The following is a 24877-nucleotide window of genomic DNA, read 5'->3' on the forward strand; positions in this document are numbered from 1 at the left end:
TGCCATCACAAACAGTGTTATCCAGTCTGGCAGTTACCACCTTAACCAAAGCATAAGGTTGGGTATGGTAACAGTAATCCTCTGACAAGTGGAAATAGCATATGAGGAATTAGGCTAAAGCAGGTTCAAAACATGCAAGTTGCATCAAAAAGTGGTTCAGTACCCTACACCTCTTACTCATTCCTGCCTACCGGCCCTTCAGTCTATACCTGCAGTCTCCTGAGGAATTTTTTTTTCATCAGCTGATGAAAAAGGGGAAAAAAACTCAGGCCTGGTTCACAGACATTGCTTCATGATATGCTGGCACCAACCAGAAGTGGACTGTTAGAACATTTCAAGCCCAATAAGTGATATCCTTGAATAAGAACGGTGAAATAAAATCTTCCTAGGGAGCAAAACATCAGCAGAACATCTGGTTGTCTCACTTTTTCTGTGCCAAGGGATGGTCAGAAATACGAATCGATACTGATTCATGAAGAGTTTAAGATGGGACTAGAATATCTTAATCAGAAAGCGATAAAATGCTTAAAGAATGATGAGGACATGTTAAAAGGACATAGGAGCCAGGTTGAAGGGACTGCCACTGGCTAAAATTTGAACATCAAATGAAGAAGAAGGAAGGAGAAAAAATAGAAAAAGTAATGGTAATGGTTTATAACCCCTTGATTAAAATAGGAAACTTGAAGTCCATGGTGATAAAATTAAATCGAAGGTTTGATGAAGAATGGGATATTTACATACATGGGAAAAGAGTAGCTTGGCAGTGGGGAGGTCTGGCCATCACCACCTTAACCAAGAGATCAAAGTGAACAAACTGAAAATAGGTGCCACCTGCTGGGAGGCTCGGGAAGCAAATGTCCCTTTGCGATGTGATGGGCCTCCTAAGAAAGCACACTTTACTCAGGAGGAAACATCAGAAACCTAAATTAAAGGCCGCTCCACAAAGTAACTGGCCTGTAATCTTCAAGAATGCCAACTCATTTACTGCTTAGAAGGCCACTGTGGGGCGGGGAAGTGTCAAGTCACGAAAATCAAAGAAAGACCAAGGAATGTTCCAGATTGAAAGAGGTGAAAGGAGCATGACACCTAAACATACCACATGGCTCTGCATTGAATCTTTTCATTATAAAGGACATTATTGAGACAATTGGTGAAATTTGAAATTGGGTCTGTAGATTAGATGATAGTAATTTCAATATTGATAACAGTTTCAATATGCAGATTGCTGGTTATTGTAGTGGGTTGAAGGGTGACCCCAGGAGAGATATGTCTACATCCTTATCCCCGAAGCCTGTCAACAGGACCTCATTTGAAAAAAGTGTCTTTATAGATGAAATTAACTTTAGGATCTTGAGATAATCATTCTGGATTAGCTGGGTGAGCCATAAATCCAATGACAAGTATCTTTATAGAAAACACACCGAGGAAGGGAAAGCACAAGAGGAGAAGGCCACGCGAAGATGGAGACAGGAGTCTGAGTGATGTGTCTGAGTCCAGACTCTGGAAGAGGAAAGGGAGGGACCTCCCTGGAGCCCAGGGGCTTGGACGGAGCACAGCTCTGCTGCACCTTGAGTTCTGATTTCTTGCCTCCAGACCATGAAAGAATAAATTTCTGTTATTTTAAGCTATCATGTTTGTGAGGATTTGTTTTGACAGCCCTAGGAAACTAATATAGTTAGTTGTATTATGGTGATAATGAAGAATGTTTGTAGGAAATATAGACTAAAGCTCATAGGAATGGTGGACATAATGTCAGCAACTTACCCTCAAATAGTTCAAGTGGTTTTGAACTGTAATTGCACTTCTATTGTAATGTTGAAATTGTTTCAAAATTTAAAAAGTATTAAAATAAAAACATTACTAGAATGGATGCCTGATCATGGAAGCTAGCTGGACTGCAACTCCCAAGAACACTCAAAGAGAAGCCTTGGTGATATCACAGAATCTGAAAGATATGGGAATTACGGAGCACAAATAAAGAGTTATTACATCAAATGTTGAAATGTTGGGGTTTGTCTTCTAATATGTGTCTACAATTCTGGGTTATGCAAAAATTTATTTATGCCACCTTGAGAAGCCTACTCTAGAGGCAGATGATATAAGAAACCCAGGGTTGTGAAGACCCGTCTCTCTCCCAAAACATTCTTTATTAAATATTAATTTTGGTCAGCAATTCTTTACAGCATTTCAACATATCTCTGAGTACCTCTGAAGGATAGTCATATAACATTGTGTCTCCCTCTAGGTCAAAGGGAAGATTTGTTTTCTGACCAGTATAGTCAAGACCACCCTAGAGAAATTCCAGGAAAGAAAAATTTCCCTCCTTAGGAAAGATTTGCTTATGTTCCATGATAATGAAGATAATGTCTGTCTTGAGAGAGGAGACCGGGCAGGTTTGCTAGGAGTCAGTCTCCTTATACGGCAGGGGGATTCCCGGAAAGGGTGTTTCTCAGCTGTGATGCAAACCTGTGTATGTCCATTTACCTGGACCTGCCCCACATTGATCTCCGTGGGACTTGAGAGGCACAGGGAATTGATGGAGGCAAAAAGCTTGTCTTAGCCTGATTTTTTTGTTGCTATTACAGAAATACCACAGACTGGGTAACTTATAAGAAAAGAAACTTATTTCTCATAGTTCTGGAGACTAGAAAGTCCAAATCAAGGTGCAGGCATCTGTTAAGAGCCTTCTTGTAGCCTCATCCCGTGATGGAAGATGGGAGGGCAAGAAAGCGGGAGAAAGCGAGAGATCAAGAGAGGGCTGAATTTCCTTTTATAGGAAGCCCACTGTCACAGTAACTAGCCCACTTCTCTAATCGCCTTAATCCCTGGGCAGAGCCCTCAAGACCTAATCATCTCTTTACAGCCCTCACCTCCCAACACTGCTGCTTTGGAGACTGAGTTTCCAACACATGGACTTTGGGGAACACATTCAAACCTTAGCAAAGCTCATGCTTCCTGCTGTGACCCAGGAATACGCTATAAAAACTCTATTTTGTCTTTGGGTGACATTCTTTGATCTAATTCATACTGTTCCTTTGATATATTGTAATTTAAATACTGAGATGATAAGGGAATAACAGGGAGAAGAGAATAAGTTTCTTTCTCTTATGAAAATAAGAAGTGCTGGGAGGTACCTGTGGCTCAAAGGAGTAGGGCGCCAGCCCCATATGCCGGAGGTGGTGGGTTCAAACCCAGCCCCGGCCAAAAACTGCAAAAAAAAAAAAAAAAAAGAAAAAGAAAAGAAGAAGTGCTCATAACTGCTTTAGCTCTCATTTCTAGGATCTTCACGTGGTCATGGTATATACCACCTTCTGCTATTCACTCCACATCCCTTTCCCCTCAGCTGGTTTTGGTTCCTCTGGCACCAAACCCATTAGGAGAGCAGCCTGAGTGGGGTTGTTCCCATAAAAGGCACATATTCAGAACAAAGAGGTCAATCCACTAGGGAGGTACCAAAACCCACAATCTGAACATGCATGTAACATAGCCTGAAAATAGATAAAGTAAAACTGGTATAACTAGTAAGCAGAAAAAGTTGAGCACGGCCATTTTGGACTCTTGTCTGACATCACTCCGTCAGCTGGAATAAAGCCCTTCCTTGTTTAAATATGGTGTTTGGGTATTTTTTCTCTCCATTGGGCCTCCTGCAACATTTCTGGTTCCCTGACCGGCAAGGGAGACCACCCAAGGAGAGAACAGGCTCAAACTCACCTGGTGGTTGCCACCAACCCTCTGGACACCCATGGGGGCCCCAATCAGCCTGGGCGACTTGAACCACTGAATGCTCCAGGGATGGCAGTTTTGTGGACACCTCGACTGGGTGGACACAGGACCACCTTGGCGGGTCTTTGAGGAGTCAAACACCAGGAGGAATTGGCATACAGGAACTGGGAGACATCTGAGCCAAGGTAAGACCTGTCCCGAGGTCCTGCTCAGAAAGAGCAGAAGGGGAGCTCTATTGACTCACGTCTACCGAGTACTACTCATGGCAGTTGGAGTGGGAAACAAGGCTGCCCAGGTTAGGAAACAGGTTGGAATTGTGTATGTGTGGGTACTGGGAGACTGAGTGAGACGGATGACAACAGGCAGGGCTCTGCCCCCTCTTCACAGGGCTAAACGATTATGTGACCGCCCCGTCAATATCCCCATTTTTACCTCATCTGTGACATGTTTTTGGTTTGTCTGAGGGAAGGAAATTTAAAACACACAAGGGAAGCCCACCCTGATGGGAACTATGCTGAAGCATTTTAAGAAAGGGTTTACAGGACCAGATTCGGTGGCTCACACCTGTAATCCCAGGACTCTGGGAAGCTGAGGGTAGATTGCCTGAGCTCACATGTTGGAGACCAGCCTGAGCCAGAGTGAGACGCCATCTCTTAAAAAAAAAAAAACTAGCCAGATATTATAGCAGGCACCTGCAGTCCCAGCTACTCCGGAGGCTGAGGCAAAAGAATCACTTGAGACCAAGAGTTGGAGGTTGCTGTGAGCTATGAAGCCACGGCACTCTACCAAGGGCAACAAAGTGAGATTCTGTCTCAAAAAAATGGAAGGGTTTATAGGAACCACTACATGGTGACTATGTCTCTGGGGAGATTGAGAACTTCGTGTGATCAGGAATGACTCAAATGCCTTGTTGTTCAGGTGATTTGGTATCCTTTCAGATAAAATTAGACTTAAACCTGTTGTTAAAGTTCAAATGTTCAAAGACTAGAAGAAATAATAAATAAAAGTAGAAAAAGTCACAATAGTGGCTCCATGATGGTGGGAGACAATCACACATCTCAAAGCTAAAACAAGCAAACAAAATATTCAGTAAGGCTATGGAAGCCTGGAACCACAGTATTAACACACTTGACTTTGAGAATGCCGCGCCCCAACAATGGCAGAATTTCTACTACAAAATTCCATTTGTATAAAGTTCCAAATGAGGTAAAACTAATCTATGGTGTTGGAAGTCAGAAGAACCCCTTGACAGAGGTTAGTGAGTGGAAACAGTCAGTCAGAGGCTTCTAAAGTTGTGGTGAAGCTCTTTCCTGATCTGGGTGCTGTTTATCCAGGTGATTCACTTTGAGAAAATTCATTAAGCTGTAACATATGAATCTGCGTATTTGTTACACTTCCATTAACATTCTTACTTTAAGAAAAGGGGACCTTTGCATTTGCTAGGGTTGAAAATTAATTGCGCTCTGTGATCTGACACGGCTTCCTCTCTCTAACTATACATTGAATTAATTTTTTCTCTTCAATCACCTCCCTACTCCAGCCACACTGACCTTCACAGATGCCAAACCCTTTCCCATAATAAGACATTTGCACTTGTTCCTCTCTCTGCCAGAAATGTTCTTCTCTTTCCTATTCTCTTAGCTAATTTCCTGGCTTTGTTCATACGGCACCTCCTAAGAGAGGACTTCTCTGTCCACCTAACTTAAGCAACACCTCTCCAAATCCTCTTCTATCCCCTTACTGTAGTTTATTCTCTTCACTGCATTTATCACTGCATGAAATTTTATGTATTTGTCATTGGTCTTTCCCACTAAGATATAACTTCTGTTTGTGTGTTGCTGAATTAATTTAGCTAATGAATAAATATGTCTTTTGAATTTTTTTTTTTTTTTGAGGCAAAGTCGCACCCACTCACCCTTGGTACAGTGGCATGGCGTCACAGCTCACAGCAACCTCAAACTCCTGGCTCAACCAATTCTCTTGTCTGAGCCTCCCGAGTAGCTGGGTCTACAGGCACCTGCCACAATGTCCGTCTTATTTTTCTATTTTTAGTAGAGACAATGTCTCGCTCTTGTGCAGGCTGGTTTAGAACTCCTGAGCTCAGGCTGGCCACCTGCCTTAGCCTCCCAGAGTGCTAAGATTACAGGTATAGCTACCATGCTCGGTTTAGAATGAGTCTTTAATTTAATTTTTTTAAACTTCAGAGATTTAGGGCTAGGCCTCCTTTGTGGCTTGGGAGATAATTAAAATTGGTAAGTGTTCTATGTATGCTTGAAAAGTTGGTTTGTTTGTTCTTTTGTCTGATATGTTGTCCTTGTTATATTAGTTCTTTGATTCCGATTTCTCTGGCATATCGTTTTCAATTTCTTCTTCAGCCCTTTTCTTTCCTCTTAAAGGTGTCTCTTTCAGAAAATATAATGCTATTTTTAAAATCCAATCTACGCATCTCTGCCTTTTAATTGGTGAGTCAGACTCACATTTATTTTAATAGAAAGACCTATTTTATGTCTTCTGTTTTTCAGATTTCTTTTTTAGTATCTATTTGTTTTGTTTTTTTTCTTCTTCTTTCCTACAGTCCATTGGAATGGGCAAAATTTTTTATGCTGAATTTGAAAGTTATACTTTGCATTTTTATTTTTCAGGTAGTTATTCAGAATTAAACACTGTATGTCCCAACTTTCTTTTCTAACCATTATGTGTGGTTATTTGAGTTCTGATCAATGAAAGGCAAACTGAAGTGTGGAACTTTCAGAAAGTTTATTCAAAGGCAGAAGAAGTAATCTCTCTTTTCCTTGTTTCCTCCTGCTACTGCCCCAGATGGGTAACCAGAATTCCAGCACCTCCAGACCATGAAGTGACCCTGAGGATGACAGTGCTGAAGAGTGGTGTGGAAAGTTAGGAGAGTGGCCCCTGGTGACACAGTCCTGGCTCCCTATAAAGCAAATTTCCTTTACTTGACAAAGAAACTTCTTTAAGCCACAGTTAGTTGGGATTTTCTGATTCATGCAGCTAGACCTACCAGGGCACTGCTGACTTCCAAGAGTCTGTCTTTATGCAATGAAGATGTCTTTCCCTTAGCTATATCCATTCTGTGGCCCTCAGCCTTCCCCTCTAGGCTCCTTCCACTCCAACTACCACACACAGAGGGTTTTCTCAAAAGTAGAGCTCAAGACACAAGACTTAACTGCAAGTAGTTTACTTCAGGTCACAGAAAGTAAGGAAATAGGGAGAAAGAACGAGAAGGACAAAAAGTATCAGAGGGCTATTGAGGACTGTGGTCAACGGGTCCCACTGGGACCTCCTGAAAATTGTTCAGAACACTTTCCAGAATTGTCCATGAGAAAGAAAGATAGGATCTTGGAGTACTTGTCCAGCAGATTCCATCTCTCATTAGCTGAGAGTTGCCGCTTAGGTGAGCTAAGTCCATTGTACTTTTGGAAAAAGCAGGCTCTCCCACACAGAATTTTCAGTGGCAAAATTTCTAAGGAGGGCGCATGAGAGTGAGGTCAGATACTGTCACCATGATGTGAATCTGAGTGTGCACAGAACTGCCAACTACAACTAAAATCAGAAGGCGACCAAGTGAATGTGATGCTGGGCACCAGAGTTTTCAGGTTTCTCTAAGGACCTGAGATCCCTCGGTTCTACTCCTGTTTCTGTGGCAATAGTAGAATTGTGTTCAGGAGGCCAAGTCTGTAGCCTGTGCTAATTCACCATTGTATCTTGAACCAGCCTCTCAATTTCTGAAACTCACTCCTTCTTGAACTTCTTTACATTTTCCCACCTCTGACTGCTCGTCCACGAGTTCCTCTTCTATTTCCCAGTCCTTAAATGCAGGAGGTCCCCACGTTTGTATCCATTCTTTTTTCTTTGATGATACCACATCATTGAACTATCTCATTTATCCAGGCATCCTAATTTCCATCTTTAAGAGATGATTCTCAAATCTTTATTAGCAGCCTAGACCTCTCTTCTGACTTCCTAATCCAAATTTATCACCCCATATTAGAAGTCTTCACATACATGTAATTACATCAATACCCAAACCTAACATATTAAAAAATCTGCCCCATGATCTTTCTCTGTCTCCGCAGTCCCTATCTTTACAACCTCATCCAAATTAGATACTTCAGCAACACCTTTGACTTCACCCTCTCACGTCTTAGAGCACTCACAATATTTGGTTGGTCTGACCTCGTCTTTCAAGTCTACTGTCTCTTTTTTATTCCTATAGCTATTAACCTTTATAATCTCTTGTCTGAACTTTAACAAAAGCATCAAAAACATTTCCTGCCTTATGTTTCTCCCCTTGCCGAACTTCGGGTTACACTGGTGTAGAGGTTAGTCAAGAGGCTGTATGAGGTTTGTTATGAAAGCTTTTATCTTTCCTCCCAAACTCTCAATTTCCTGCTCCAAAGAAGCAACCTCTTTCAGCACTTACAAAAAAATCTTTGGGAAAAAAATTGCCAAAGGCATGGTGGCTCATGCTTGTAATCTTAGCACTTTGAGAGGATGAAGCAGGAGGATCGCTTGAGGGCAGCAGTTTGAGGCTGCAGTGAGCTATGATGGTGCCATTGCACTCCAGCCTGGGCAACAGTGTGAGACCTGATCTCTAAGGAAAAAAAAAAAAGTGTCCAAGTGCTGTGGCTCACACCTGTAATCCCAGCTCTCTGGGAGCCCAAGGCGGGTGGATTGCCTGAGCTCACAGGTTCAAAACAAGCCTAAGCCAGAGCAAGACCTTGTCTCTAAAAATAGCCAGGTGTTGTAGTGGGCACCTGTAGTTCCAACTATATGGGAGGCTGAGGCATGAGAATTGCCCATGCCCAAGTGTTTGAGGTTGCTGTAAGCTGTGACGCCATGGCACTCTACCGAGGATGACAGAATGAGACTCTGTCTCAAAAAAAAAAGTGTACAGATTTATCACTGCATGAAATTTTATGTTTTTGTCATTGGTCTTTCTCACTTTCTTTAGCACTGAGTGTACATACTTTTTTCTTGTCATTAGACCCTAAATAATATAGTATAACAACAATTTAGATAGCATTTACACCGTATTAGGAATTACAAGTAACCTAGAGATGATTTAAAGTGTACGGGGAGGTCATACATAGGTTATATAGTCTTTCTTTGTCACCCTTGGTAGCGTGCCATGGCGTCACAGCTCACAGCAACCTCAAACTCTTAGACTCAAGCAATCCTCTTGTCTCAGTCTCCCAAGTAGCTGGGACCATAGGTGCCTGCCACAATGCCCAGGTAATTTTTAAAGACAGGTCTCGCTGTAGCTCAGCCTGGTGTCAAACTCCTGCATTCAGGCAATCCACCCTTCTCAGCCTCCCAGAGTGCTAGGATTATAGGCATGAGCCACTGTGCTTGGCCTCCTTTTTCTGCTTTAAAAAACTTCTTGTGACAAAGGCCCAACAGAACTTGTAACCAAGGATAATTGGATCTCAGTCATCTGGGCAGCTGTCCTCACTTTGGCTGTCCTCACTTTGGCCCAAATAAACTCTTTAAATCATATTTTGTGCTTCAAAATCTTACTTTTAGATCAACACAATTTATCCTTTTGGATTTATACTTTTTAAAAAATTATTTTTCTAAATTTCAGATTAATATGAGGGAATAAACCATTAGGTTATATAATTTGTACATAAAACGTTAAAGCTGTGTCCTATACCCAGGGAATGTGCTATATATCCACGCAAGGTACCCATTGGGTAGGAAGCTAGTAAACCCCCTCCGGGCTTATACTTTGAAAAATCCCTTTAACAAGCTGTGGTATATGTATACCATGGAATACTATTCAGCCATTAAAAAAAATGGAGACTTTACATCCTTTGTATTAACCTGGATGGAAGTGGAAGACATTATTCTTAGTAAAGCATCACAAGAATGGAGAAGCATGAATCCTATGTACTCAATCTTGATATGAGGACAATTAATGACAATTAAGGTTATGGGGGGGGAAGCAGAAAGAGGGATGGAGGGAGGGGGGTGGGGCCTTAGTGTGTGTCACATTTTATGGGGGCAAGACATGATTGCAAGAGGGACTTTACCTAACAATTGCAATCAGTGTAACTGGCTTATTGTACCCTCAATGAATCCCCAACAATAAAAAAAAATAATAAAAATAATAAAAATAAAAATCCCTTTACTGTCATTTTAAAGGAGTTTGGGGAGGTAATGTTGCTAAAAATTCATGTGTTCAATTTAAGTATTTACTTGCTGGCCAAGCACGGGGGGTCACACCTGTAATCCTACAACTTTTGGAGCCGAGGTGGGTGGACTGTTTGAGCTCAGGAGTTGGAGATCTAAGCTAGAGCGAGACCCTGTCTCTTAAAATGGCCAGCCATTGTGGCCAACACCTGTAGTACCTGCTCCCCTAGAGGCTGAGGCAGCAGGATCATCTGAGCCCAAGTGTTTGAGGTTGCTGTGAGCTACGATGTTACTGAGGGCAACAAAGTAAGACTCTCAAAAAAAAAAAGTATTTATTTGTTATCATAGTTTTATTTTCATATTTCAAAGAAAGCATCATGTGTATTTTAAAGCTAAGAAGAATAAGAATATACATAAAAAGAGAGATCAAAATTCTATAAAATATATTAAACTCTGCCCCTTCTTTCTGTAGTTTATTAGATAATAAGCAAATTGTAGAAATTTTTAAAGAGAGAAAATATAATCAAATCCATTATGATATCTTTTCCCACTTTCTGTTTGGACAAATAAGTGAAAAATATCTCAATGATGAAACTCAAAGTTATATGCATAAAAAAGATGAGCAAAGTATATATTGATTTTACTTAACAAGTTGGACAATCTCTAAAATCTAACTTGCAGCAATCTTTGTGTTTAATCTGGGCAATGGTCTTCCCTGGCCATTCACACACAGCAAACTTTTGCTAACTCATTCAACAGAATGAAAATACAAGCTAATCATTACTCCATATTTAATCAGAAGTTAGCCAAACTTTGGAAGCAAGTATCATCTAACTCTAATTCTTTTTCTGCCTCTTTTCTCAACTTCTTCCCAACTGGGTTCTAATCAACTAGTGTCTTCACTGATTAAACTTCCTTTTAGAAAAGAATTTAGCACCTTCATTCATTTTGAAATATAGCAAATGATAGAATTTAGCATAAGTTAATTTTACCATCGACTAAATTTCTTATTTAGCTTAAGGAATAGGAAAGGAATAAAAGAATAAAGAAAATATGTTCTCAAAGGAATAAAGAAATATGTTCTAACTGGGGAGTACCCATTCTTAAGGGAAGCCTTTCTTGTGTTTTCTTAAATCATAGTCTATTGTGGTGGGTAGGTCCAACCGTGCCCAGGCATTAGGCCGATGACAATGTTAGCATCAGTACAGTTATGCTAGGATGAGACTGAGAGATAGGAACAGCTGCTCGGTTATAATTCTAGATCAACTGTATGTCTTGGAACCTAGATATCAGGTAAATGAATCGCCATCCTAAATATTGATAGTAATCTAGAACAAAACATATGTTTCACCATGTTTGTAAGTATACAAAGAAAGGCATCACCAAATGCACACACCTCTAAATAAGCCTGCTTTAAACAGACCTCCTCATACAATTGGGTGCTGTTAAGATGTTATTAAAATACAAATGCCATATAAATGCATGACAAGTCGGCCAGGAAAATAATTATAGTTCATAATATGACTAAATTATATGGATAATAATAATAAAATAGACATGATGTGCTCTTGGTTAAAGCAGACACGATTAGCCAGAACTTGGTAAAGAAGCATTAAACAACAGAGGATGCCTCCAGCATTCTGGGGTCTATTACACAGAAAATTAAGGTCAAATTTACCTGTCATTGAGCACAGCAAGGAAATAACCAAGAACAACAACAAAAATAGAGGAGAAAAGAAAACAAGACTACAGTATCCTTAATTTTTGATTTCTGGCCCTCTGATTTTGTTAACTATTACTAACAATAGTAACAAAAGCGATGTATCTCTTACTATGGGCAACCAAAGCACCAAGAAGTTAAATAACCTTCCTTACTGAGTGGCAGAACTGGGATTTAAAGTCAGGCTACTACTACTAACCGGCTCCAGGGCCTGGCCTCTTAACGCCACTCCCCAGGGCGGCCCGCTGCCTTTTCAGCTTCACTCTTTTCTCTGTCCAACTAATCAAATACAGACGCGTGTACATCATTTCATCATTTGATCGTGCAAAGCTTTCTCCCGTTCTCACCTTATCAAGAACTTAATGGTCCTCTTGGTAAAACACCAATACTAGCAAACAACAAGGTTTTTCAGACTAGGTACATTTTCGTAGTTTGTATCAACCCAATCTAAAATTTGCTAGCCTGAATATTGTTTCTTCAGGACTGGACTAATACACAGTTGCATAGTATTTTACGACTGCACGCAAGTGCTTACATTGTAGCTCCATCTAGCTGTCTCGGCCATAAGTTTGGAATCCTTTCCGGTTCTATCCCTCACCAGTGTTGTCCAGTATCTTGTGATAACTGAATAGAAAGAAAATGCTGTACCGAATCACTGCACCTCGCCCTCAAACGTGGCACATTGTGAATTAAACCCAACCGTCTTCCCCTTTGCCCCTTCCCTTCCTGTGCGCCCGCAGCCCCGCGGCCTTACGGCCTCCCTGTGTTTGTGCTGAATAACAATGACACTGTGGTAAGCAAAGCCACTTCACCCCCATTAGCTGATTTGTGTGAATTCCTAGCGTTTAAACTCACTACCCGTTTTTTGTTTCAGGAAGACTGTTTTTTTCTTCCCAGTCTTCCACATCTGTCCTTAAAAGCCGAACCTCTGAATGTTTTGTACATATATGGAGGGCTACGTGGTCCTACCAAGTCAGCACATCACGTCCACTAGAGGAGCAAATCTGCGAATGGCCGGACCGTAGAGGCCCGAAAACGTCAGCGTCCGCGGCGCCCCGAAGGCCGCGGAGGGTGGTGGCCTCCCGGGGCGCGTCCCGGCTCCCGCCCGGGCCCCGCCGGCCTCCGCGCGCCCCCGCGCGCCCCCGCGGCGTCCGGCCGCCCCGCCGCGGGGCCCGCAGGCCGAGCCTCCCCGGGCGGCGGCGGCGCCCCCTGCAGGCCGCGCCGCGCAGAGCGGGCGGAAGGGACCCGAGCGGGCTGCCACCGTGTCCCAGCCGGAGCCGCCGCCCGCCGCAGCTTCCCGGGGCTCCGAGTCCGCGCCCGGCGCCCTTCTAGCCGCCCGCCACGTCCCGGCCCCGGCCGCAGCCGCCGCGCCGCCCGCGCACACCCGAAGCGGCCGGGCAGGGCCCTGCCTCGGCCCTCCGCTCGTCCTCCCGGCCTTCACCCTGGAGCGGCCCCGGCAGCCGCAGCAGGGGCGGCGGCGGCGGATCGAGGAGCTCTCCAGGTCGTCCCGGGAGAAGCTGCTGCAGTCCCGGGACAGGATGTTCTCCAAGTTCACCTCCATCTTGCAGCACGCCGTGGAGGCGGTAAGGCCGCGGGGCTGCGGGCGCACGACAGGCCGGCGATGGCGGCGGCCTAGCTCCTCGCCGGCCCCGGGAGAGCCGGGCGGCCTCGGCCGGGCCCTGGGCGGCGCTGGCCGCGGGGAGCGCGAGGCCCGGCGGCGTCCGGGTGGCCGCGGGGGCGCCCGGGGCTCGGGACCCGCTCCCTGCCGGCCCCCTCCTCTGCTTGCTGCCCAGGCCGGCGCGGGTCCTCCCCTCCTGCAGGGGGTTGGCGGGGATTCTCGGGGAGGACCTGCCCTCGCGACCCGGCGGTCGCCTCCGTCCCGGACAGGGCCGGGGGGTTGGGGAGCATCTGCCCTGGGCTCCCTGACCGTGAACCTTCTCCAGAAAAAAGTGGTCAGCGCCGAGCAAGACAAAAGAAACGACCAAACGCTTCTTGGGCTTGGATGCTGTTTTGTTTTGTTTTGGAGACGAGTAAGGGTGGGAAAGGTGTGATCTTGCTGTGGGGCGACTCTGCAGAGACCCCATTCCATAATCTTACTAGCTTTGGCTTTCTCAGGCCAGGCGGCCGAAGTCAGCTGGACTTCATCGATTGATTTGAAATTGGAGTTTGGAGGGCCCAGCGGAGCTTGCTCTCCGCAGCTTCGAGCACCGAGACCATCTGTTTCCTTTTTTGTCCCCTGCGCTTCCTGGACACCCTTCTTTCATCCTCCAATTGTACTCTTCTTTGAGGAGTTTAGACACCAGCATAGGGAGACATTATCCAAATATCCTGATAGACCAACAAACGAGAAGAAACTAAAAAGAAAATGCCTCACCGCTGTTTTCTTAAGAGGGCTAGTTGCTTTACTTTAGCTGTTTACTTTATTCTGGGAGAATTGCCCAAATTGAGAAGTGCATTCTGTAGAGAAACAATTACTTTGCTAATTTTAAAAATGACTTTATTTTCCTATGTTCAGATTATGAGATAGAACACTTGCAAGTCTACGCAACTTTTTGAAAAATCAATTAAGACAAAATAACTTCCGTGACCCAGTAAAAACAGTTTTTGATTTCAGTAAGAAAAACAAAGCTTTCGTACAATTATTATTTAAGGGAGACATGGGAATTGTTAAAAAAAATTAGCTCTAGGACAAGCATTTGGGGAAAAGTGTCAAATCAAGAAAGATAATTTCATGAATGTGAGCAAGTAGATGATAGTTGCGGGCTTTAAGACGACTTGTAGTTACCTTCTTTATACACAAACTACTGCACATTTCTTTAAAAAATGGAACTGAAATTTATAGGAACAGTTATTTGTATTTAGTTTTCTTAAAAGTACCAAGAATCGTACATTGAATATAGCATACTTTTGAAATAATTGAAAATTAAAATGTATTACATTACAGCTTGGCCTTCTTATCTGTGGGTTCCACATCCATGGATTCTCCCACTCAGGTGGAAAATATTCAGGGGAAAAAAGGATTCCACAAAGTTTCAGAATGCAAAGCTTGAATTTGCCACATGCTGAATAGTACTTTGAATCCGTGTGAATGAAGTGATGTGTAGGTGTTGTATTAGGTATTATAAGAAATCTAGAGATGAGGAGTACATGGAGGATGTGGGCCTGGGTAGATGGTACTTAGGGTGTATCCAAATACCATGCCATTTTATATCAAGGACTTGATACTGAACCATTGAACCAGTCCCCCACAGATATTGAAGGGAGACTATATTCCTATCCCTTACCTGTGACCCTGGTATTTACAGTAATAAGTGTACTTAACAAAACAAAGATGGCTTTCCTGCTCTCCCACTAAAGGCTTACTTTTGTCCTGAGGCCTGTGTTTTCCATCCTCATTATCTTTTTATAATTGTACCTATTAGCATCTATGAAATTATCCACGTAAATCGCTTGACTCTGGCTCTGTTACATCCAGGTTCTCTACTTTGTGAGATTGATGAGAAAATTTAGGGAAGTGTATAATCACTTGGTTCTGGCAATTAATGCATTACATTTAGAAAAGTGGTGTTTTCAGCTATAATATCACCCATTTTGTCTTGAGAGCAGGTTAAATCTCATGAAAAAGTTTTGATGTAATGTACTAACTTTTTTTCCCCTTTTAACATTCTTTCCTGGGAATGAACTCGTATGTAATGATGAATAAGCCATTCTTGTGGCATTTCAAGAATGCTTTTGTAGCCCAAGATTAGTTTCTAGCTATTCAGTTCTATTTATTAATTTGCTTGATATTATCAATTATAATCTTACCATTCCTTGGTTCATTTAACTAGCTTTTCTCTGTGCCTCTTTAATGTATATGCCCAATTAGCATTTTCTGATGTAATCTTGCACTTAACATAATTATCAGGATGATACAGAGACGGGAGATAATCATGTACCTGGTTGCTGACCTGATATTTTCTCAAACATATTGTTGTATGAGTCTGCATTTTGGTATTGTCATTTTATAGGTTTCCTTATTCAATTGGACCAGTCTAAAAATGTTTTTTTAGGGTTGACCAGATGCATAGCCATTTTTTTTTTCTTTTTTGAGACAGAGTCTCAAGCTGTTGCCCTGGGTAGAGTACCATGGCGTCACAGCTCACAGCAACCACAAACTCTTGGGCTTAAACGATTCTCTTGCTTCAGCTTCCCAAGTAGCTGGGACTACAGGTGCCCACCACAACGCCCAGCTGTTTTGAGGGGATTTTTTTTGTTGTAGTTGTCATTGTTGTTTAGCTGGTCTGGGCCAGGTTCCAACCCGCCAGCCTCGGGGCATGTGGCTGGTGCCATAACCACTGTGCTATGGGTGCTGAACTGATGCATAGCCATTTAAATGAGGTTTAAGTGTAAGAGTTTTTCTTATTATTACATTAATAGTGTCTTCTTACTTCCTGATAACTACTTTAAGAGGAGAAAAATATAAGGTGTTTTCAAAGATCGGTATTTGAAAATCTTTTATTAAGCCAATAGACTTAATAAAAGTCATTTTGAGTAAAGGAGAGAAATTCACACCTTGATCAAAAATAAGAACTGTAATTATTATAATTCTTGGCTCCCTTCTTAGAAATGGCAGTCTTCCCTCAGTATAGAAAAGATTGGTCAATAACAGTCTTAGGAAATGAGTCTGTTCAACTAGTGTGTGGCCACATGTTGTAAGTCTGCAATCAGGCCTGTCTTGTAGTTAGTTCTGAGTTTAGAATGGATTGTTTTAGCACAGCTTGTCCAAAGGATAAGTGAAAAACTTTCCATTTAGTACAATTTAGTATTTGTGGAGGGCCTCGTCTTTACTAGGGAATATGCCAGGGGCTGATTCCTCTTAAATTCCAGCTAGTTCCACCCTTGAGGGCAGATTTATACCAGAGATGATAACAGGGCAGTGTCAGGGAAGAAAGTTTTAACTAATTCAGTGAAAGTCATTTTTCAGAATTTGAATGCAATGTTATTTCTTTAAGTTACACTTATCACCTATAATCCCAGCACTTTCTCAGAGGTGGGGAGATTGCTTGAGGCCTGGAGACCCTGTCTCTACAAAAAAGAAAAAAAATTAGCTGGCTTTGGTGGCACAGGCTTGTGGATTGTGGAAGACTCAGGCAGGAGGATCGCTTGAGCCCAGGACTTGGAGGCTGAAGTGAACTATGGTCGTTCACTGCGCTCTGACCGGGGTGGCAGAGCAAGAAACGGTTTCAAAAAAAGAAAAAAAGTTAATGATGATTGTTGGGACTAGTAATTACTTAAAAATCTACTCTGCTGTGGGAATTAAAACCTCAAATCCACCATATATAGTGTGTTCTTGAGGGTATTTTTTTCCAACAAGTAGTCTCTAATTTCAGTCCTTTACTCATTCAGCTAATGTTATATGAACTGCCATGAAAACATGGCACGGTGTGAAGGAACAGGTTTACCTGTGTCTTTGGTCATGGTGCTTACAGCCTAGTTAGGGAAACAAAACAAATACGTATGTTAAATCATGGTATAAGGGAGGCATAAGAATGTGACCCAGCCCCTAGAGTCAGAACAGGGATCGGTCCTGCTTCTGTCCCTTATTCTGCACTTGGGTTAGTTACTTAATCTTTGTACATTTTGATGTCTTCATTATAAAATGGAAATAATTAAACATACTATAGAATTGTTGTGAAGATTAAAATGAGATAACAAAGATGAAGTCGTTAGTGCAGTGCCTGGCACATGGTAAATGCTCAGTAAATGTTAACCCTTATATTATTATTATTATTATTATTATTATTATTATTATTATTATTATTATTATTTGGATGATTGTTTCAGCCAGTGAGGGAGGGACCAAGCCCTTGGGATTGCAGTAAAGAAGGCTCCCTTGAGGAAGTGAGCTAGACTCCAGGGAGGCAGAAAAGATAGGGAAGAGCATTAGGAAAGTTGAGGACAGGAAGAAATTTCTTCTTTTGTTTTTTTCCCTGAGATAGGGTCTTGCTGGGTCACTCACGCCGCAATTCAGTGGAACGATCATAGCTGATTGAAGCCCTGACTTCCTGGGCTCAAGCAAAACCTCCTGTCTCAGACTCTCAGGTAACATGTACTATAGGCACACACTGCCACTCCTAGCTTTTTAAAAAAAAGTTTTGTAGAGTTAAGGTCTTGCTATGTTGCGCAGGCTGTCTTTAACTGCTAGCCTTGAGCTAACCTCCTGCCTCCCAAAGTTCTGGGATTATAGGTATGAACCACCTGGCCTGGCCTAGGAAGAAACATTTTAAAAGATCTCAGAGTAGAATGTTCGTGTAATGTTCATCGACCTTAAAGGCGGAGATGGCTTTTAGAACCCCAGTTTTCATCTGAATTGTTGATGTAGGTTCTTTTGCATGATGGGCATGTTTGAGACAGCCAGGTTTGTGGTTATAAGTAGTGTTTCCTTAAGTCAGTTAACCAACTTTGAGTCTTAGGAGTTTGGGCAAAATTGTGAGAAATTAAGACCATACAGTGTGTACAGACTTTGTAGCACTGCCCTGGGCACATAACTGCTCATTTAATGGTGGCAACTTCTGGCTTATTCCTTTATGCACTTAGAAAATATTATCTAATATTTCATGCCATCACTTAGTTAGAAATTAGAGATTCAGTGATGAAAAGGATGACACACTGCTAGCCCTTGTAGAGTTGACAATCTAATGGAAGAGGTGGATAATTAAACAGTAACAAAAGTGGGATACGGGTGAGGAGTGAGCGGGCAGACTGTGGAGGGTGCTAAGGCACAGGTAGAAGGGACTCATCCTGGGCAAGGAGAGTCGGGCAAGGCTTTCCAGAGGAGGTGAAGTCCAGTTATATGTTTGTTCATGTCCATATTTAGTTGAGGTAGTCATTGCATGAGTTTTAAAAAATTTAATCTGCATATTGTAAAAAATTAAATTAGAATCCTCCAGTGCTGATTCAAACGTCTTTTTTTTTCAAACCCAGAGCATAAATGTTTCTGTGTAATGATGAAAATGGACAGTTGCATGTTGTTAGAATTAGAAATAAAAGATGCAAGTTGCTAGGAAGTTTTACATAAATAAAGGGTATTTATTCTTGGTTGAACAAGATTGTTACTAATCTACGTTATCTGAGATCTAGAACTATTACTTAAAACTCCTGGGAGGGAGGTATTCACAAAGTAACTAACACCATCTCCTGCTTTGAACTTGACTGTAACCTACAGCAAAGGTCTGGGGCAGCGCCTGTGGCTCAAAGGAGTAGGGTGCTGGCCCTATATGCGGAGGTGGCGGGTTCAAACCCAGCCCTGGCCAAAAACTGCAAAAAAAAAAAAAAAAAAAAAAAAAGGTCCGGACACAGGTCTTTGAAGACCTCTCTGCTTAGTGACGTTCCCTTGTATTCCCTTCAAGGACAGTTAAATCCCATTGGTGAAATAATCTGAAAGAAGGATGCTGTAATTCCTTATATATACAGAAGGTTCCCTTGGAAAAATGTAACAAATCGTAACATTTATATTTAAGAAACTAGGTATAGTTCCTGCAACACATTTCATTTGGGTGTGTCTCACTAGTTAAAACATTTAACTATATAAAGCTTGTCTATAAAAGTGAGGTCCAAAAAAACAAGGCAAATTTTATAGATTTTAGAGAGGATTCTAAAAACAAATACCCAATAAAAACACATTTTTTAAAACCTAAAAATTTTAGGAAGTTTGTTCTGTTCTTCCAAGATTTCTTTATTTTCTGCATAGGTTCTTTTTCTCAGTCTTCCATACGTAATTTTTCTGTGTTTTCTTTGAAGTTCAGTATTGGCTCCCTTCTTTTTCTTTTTTTTTTTAATTGGTTATTTCTTTTATTTATTTATTTATTTTAATTAAATCGTAAACACATAGATCGTATACATGAATGCATGTATGGGGTACAATGTGCTGATTTCATACAGAATTAGGAACACTTACATCACACTGGTTAATATATACCTCATCTCGTTTACTTAGTTATTGTGATAAGACATTTATACTCTACTAATAGATCCGACTTTTACCTTTGCATGATGCACCATAGGTGTGATCCCACCATTCACCCTCCTTCGATCTGACCTTCCCCTGCCCTTCCTACCCCCCTTTAACTCCTTTCTTAAGGTCTGTTTTTAGATTTCATAGCATTCTATTTGAAAGTGAGGTGAACATTTGTGCTCTCTTAATCCAGTGCTATTCATAGTGGTGTGAACAGGGAAAGGTGGAAGAGCTAGCTTTAAGATGTGGATGATTATTGAAATTTGGGGGGTCCATTTTTTTTTTCATAAATACATTTCGTCTTGATTGGAACACCGAAGATGCTTATGACCAATGTTGATAATTTTCACAGGAGTTGGGAAATCGTTTTGACAGGGCTGCCAACTCTGAGGTCAACGCCGAGGACACTAAGCAATCAAAATGATACAAGTGGCGGGGCAGCAGTAACACGACCTCTTTTAGGCCGTCCGTGTAGAGGAAGTAGATGAAAATGGAAGATTACTCTGCCATGTCTTAGGCTCCCGGAATAGAAACCTATTTGTTCTGAACTAAACTGGGTCAACTCTGTACTTTCTGAACAAAATGATCGACCACACTAGAACGAAGGGAGCTCTTACTCTCTTTCCTCTTTTTACGTAAAAGAAAACACAGAAGGAGCACCCAAGTGTTTTTCCATCCGTTTAGCACATCTGAAATCCTCGTAGGTTTGCTGTGAGATGCTGGAGGTATATAATTTTAGTCTGGAAACATCTGAAGTAAGTCTTAAAGCTAAAATACAGAGCATTTTTGTCTTCGTGAAATTTGAATTGGAAGTGTCTTGTTCGGGTAGCCGTTGTACTAAAAATATGTACCACCTAATCCAGGCTTAAAAAAGAAAAGCTTTACATGTGTGTGTCACTGAATGTAGGGAGCAGTTTTAATCGGATTAGGAAGTTGACTTTGGTACATGCGTTGGTAGTGGTGATGTGTAACCGTTTACTCAGCAGCTTTTTACTGATTTGCATCTCTAAGTCCTAGGTACAAAGATCCTGGTTATCAGTAATTTCCTTTTGCTAATATCTCGGTAATAGAATATTAGTGTGTTTTCATGTAACATAGGTACTTTTGAAGCCTTATGTAGTTACGAGTTTGAGGGGAGGGGGGAAAAAAGCCCAACACTTAAGTTTTATAATAGTGTTGATAAATGTGTGTTGTTTTTTTTTTTTTTAATAAGGCACTTTTACTTTCTTAGATTGACTCATTTTGTTTCTCTTTGATGTCTGACATATAGAAATAAGTTAAAGCTTATCACTTAATTCCTTGCTGCTTTTCCATCATAATTGACAAATACAGTGTTAAAGTTTACAGGACACTTTTAATGCCATGTTTTTAATTGTTGTCTTTTTGTGTGTGTGTTTGTGTAGCTTGCACCTTCTCTTCCTTTGCAAGAAGATTTTGTTTATCACTGGAAGGCAATTACCCATTATTACATAGAGACTTCGGGTAAGAATAATGCTGGTATTAATTAAACAGAAAATTTATGAAACACTAAAATTTATTTCAAAAACGTTTTCAAAGTTATTTTATATTTAACTTTCTAAACAATTTTCCTGTTAATTCATCTTTCAGATTCATTCATTTAAACATACATTTACTGAGAACCTACTGTGTGTCAGGGACTGTTTTACGAACTGAAGAATCAGACAACATCCCTGTCCTAATAGAGCTTATATGTTGACTAGGGGGAGGCATTCAGTCTACAGACAGCTGCGTATGCAGGGGTTCTCAACCTTCTGAATGCTGCGATGTATTTTCATTGTTACAAAGGGGTCGCAACCCACAGGTTGAGAACCGCTGGTATAGTGTATCAGGTGGTAGAAGGAGGCTAAGGAGGATAGAAGTGTGTGTTTGAGGGACGGGGCTGAGCAGTTGGCCGTTTTAGTTTAGAGAAAGCCTCATTGCCCAGCAAAACTTCTTTTTTTTGGTTTTTGGTCAGGGCTAGGTTTGAACCTGCCACCTCCAGCATATGGGACCGGCACCCTACTCCTTGAGCCACAGGTGCCGCCCTGCCCAGCAAAACTTCTGAGCTGAAATCTAAAGCAGACAAGAAGCAAACGGGTGGATATCTGGGGGGAAGAGCGTCCCAGGAAGATGACAGCACTTATACCCTAGGGCCAGAGCATGTGGCGGGACTGTAAGGAGCCAGCATGGCCAGAGCAAAGTGGTGTGAAATGAAATCAGACAGAGCTGAGGGGGTGCAGATTCACATGGGATCTCATAAGCTATTGTAAGGGCTTTGGCTTTAACTCTGAGAAAGCCTTTGCAGAGTTTTGAGTGGAGCTATAACATACTCTGTTTTAAAGTAATCACTGTGGCTTCTTTGAAAAAAAAAAATCAGGGGCGGCGCCTGTAGCTCAGTTGGTGGGGCGCCGGCCCCATATACCGAGGGTGGCGGGTTCAAACCCGGCCCCGGCCAAACTGCAACCAAAAAATAGCCGGGCGTTGTGGCGGGCCCCTGTGGTCCCAGCTACTTGGGAGGCTGAGGCAAGAGAATCGCTTAAGCCCAGGAGTTGGAGGTTGCTGTGAGCTGTCTGATGCCACGGCACTCTACCGAGGGCCATAAAGTGAGACTCTGTCTCTACAAAAAAAAAAAAAAAAAAAGAAAAAAAAATCAGATGAAGGAATATGGGGTAAAGCTGGAAGAACAGTTAAGGTCCTTGCTGTCACAGTGGTCTAAGCAAGAGACGGTGGTGGCTTAGCCCACACCAGACTGTGTTCTGGGCATCTTTTGAAGGAGGATTTCTTGATGGATTTGGTATTCAGTATGAGGTAATAAAAGCCAAAGATTACTCCAAAGTTTTGGGTTTTAGCAGCTGGAAGACAAGAGGTAACAGTTACCAAGAATGTGGAGACTGCAGGAGGAGCAGGTGTGTGGGAGAATTTGGAGACGTTAAAATTAAGATGCCCATTATATATCCAACTGGATATGTCAGGTGACAATTGGCGATGGGAATCTGATTTTCAGAGTGGACGTGTGAGCTGGAGATATGAAATTGAGAGTAATGAGCATGTAAATGGATTTAACTCCAGAATGAGATTATCTGAGTTAGGGTAGTTGGAGGAGGGACGTATTACGGAATTGAGCCCAGGGACTCAGCGGTTAGGGTCAGAAGATGAGGACAGTGGCGAAAGAAATTGCTTTTGCCAGTGAGGTCAAAGGTAGCTGGGAAGGAATGGTGTCCTAGAAGCCTGGAAGAGGAGAAGCTTGATTGTGTCAGATGATGCTCAGGTTAGGTTGGTGAAGACTGGGCACAGATCAGTGGGTCCAGCCACAAAGAACATTGCAGTGTCAGGGAGGAAAGGGAAGGCCTAACTGGAGCAGGTTTAAGAGAAAATGGGGAGCTGAGAGAGAATGGTGGCAAGAGAGCATTTTGTTTGTTTGTTTGTTTTTAAATAGGGTCTCACTCTGTTGCCTGGACTACAGAGCAATAATGCTTAACTGCAGCCTTGAACTTCTGGGCTCAAGCAGTCTTCCTGCCTCAAGCCTCCTGAGTAGCTGAAATTACCTTTTTTTTTGATACAGTTGGGGGGGTCTCATTATATTGCCCAGGCTAGTCTCGAACTCCTGGCCTCAGGTAACCCTCTTGCTTTGCCTCCCAAAGGTCTGGGATTACAGGCCACTGCACTTGGCCCCTAAGTTTTTTTAAAGATGTAAGATATTGCAGCTTATAATTTGACAGGAACACTCGTAGAGGAAAAGGTGAATAAAAGAGGTGAGATAATTTTTGAGCAGTATTATTAAGTAGGCGAGGAAGGGAGGGATGTTGTGTACTAGTGGAGGCTTGGCCTTCAGTAGGCCTGTGGGCAGTTCATGCCATCAAAATAAGGAAGAAAGCAGAACAAATGCCAGATGCAGGCAGATGGGGTGTGGCAGGTCCTTGGAAGCCATGTTCTGGTTGAATAGGAAGGATAGAAAGAGAATGTGGAGGATGTAAAGAATTGGCAGACTTTTTCTGAAAAGAGGCAGGTAATAAATATTTTAGGCTTTGTAGGCCACACAGTCACCTTTGTACCTTTTCCGCTCTGCTGATGTATGAAAGCAGCTGTCACAAAACATCAAAGAGTGAGCATTACTCCGTTACAATACAACTTTATTTACAAAAACTGATGGCAGGGCTGGACTTGGCCCATGGTCTGAAGCTTGACCTTCCAAGGTAGGGACGTTGCTGCAGAGCACTGTAGGCTCCCTGATGGACAGGCAGGCGAAGGCCAGTGGGTATGCAGACACCTGTCCTTTAACATGGAGAAGCGAGGATAGCTGATTTGGCAAACTGACGCTGTCATTGGTGATTAATCTTTAAAAGGAAAAGTCCTTTATGTTTATGTAATAAGTAAAAATGAGACAGAAAAAACATTTATACCTTTAAGTGTAGAATGTAATTTCTAACTTCATTTGCATATTTAGCCAGCAGATTACAGAAATGGTTTTTGAGGCCGGGTGCGGTGGCTCAAGCCTGTAATCCTCGCACTCTGGAAGGCTCAGGCGGGTGGATCGCCTGAGCTCAGGAGTTCAAGACCAGCCTGAGGCAGAGCAAGACCTCATCTCTAAAAATAGCCTGGTGCTGTGGCGGGTGCCTGTAGTCCTAGCTACTTGGGAGACTGAGGCAAGAGAATCGCCTAAGCCCAAGAGTTAGAGGTTGCTGTGAGCTGTGATGCCATAGCACTCTACCCAGCGTGAGAAAGTGAGACTGTCTTAAAGAAAAAAAAAGAAATGGTTTTTGAAAGGAGACTTTTCTTAAATCCTTAGGATTCTTTGCCCCCCTCTATGGCTTTAAGGAAATGCATAGGGTCTTGCATTAAAGGATTTTTCTCGATCTAGTGGCAGAAACTAGTGTATACATTACAGGAAGGTACAGGACAGAGGAAGTCTGCGTCAGGTGGAATGTCGGGTACAGAGAAAGGAGCTGGCGTCTGACCTGGGCTTTCCAGGAAGAATAGGAGATTGGAAGGGAGGTGAAGAGCTAAAGGCGTTTCAGGTGGAAGGAATAGCACTTGGAAAGTTACTGACATTTGTAGTTTAAAATGATCCAGTACAGAAACTACATCTCCTAGGGAGGAAGGATTTTAATCCTTTTAAGGCAAATTTACACATTTAATTTGTTTCTCAATTTAAAAAGTCTCACTGGTCAGTTTTTTACCTGTAAGTAATTGTAATCAAACCATACTTGGGTAAAGTCGACAGTTACGGGGAAAAACATTTTAAAAGAGTAATTTACAAGTAAACTTACAATTATATTTTCTTAGCT

The 24877-nt window shown here is 42.2% G+C and overlaps 1 protein-coding gene across 2 annotated transcripts in view; it reads left to right on the top strand.

Moving 5' to 3' along the window:
* The first annotated feature begins 12812 nt into the window (after positions 1-12812).
* The window catches only part of FHIP2A (FHF complex subunit HOOK interacting protein 2A), a 40808-nt gene continuing 28743 nt past the window's right edge, over positions 12813-24877 (top strand). Inside the window, exons 1-2 of one of the 2 annotated variants that reach the window (XM_053584850.1) lie at positions 12813-13179; positions 20996-21074. In XM_053584850.1, coding sequence (XP_053440825.1) covers positions 13135-13179; positions 20996-21074 — 124 coding nt within the window. In that variant the 5' untranslated portion in view covers positions 12813-13134. The remainder of the gene's footprint in view (positions 13180-20995; positions 21075-24877) is intronic. The other variant, XM_053584851.1, reaches the window with a different exon arrangement.

Source organism: Nycticebus coucang, chromosome 3 (assembly GCF_027406575.1).
Source record: "Nycticebus coucang isolate mNycCou1 chromosome 3, mNycCou1.pri, whole genome shotgun sequence".
In the NCBI taxonomy this organism is placed as follows: Eukaryota; Metazoa; Chordata; class Mammalia; order Primates; family Lorisidae; genus Nycticebus; species Nycticebus coucang.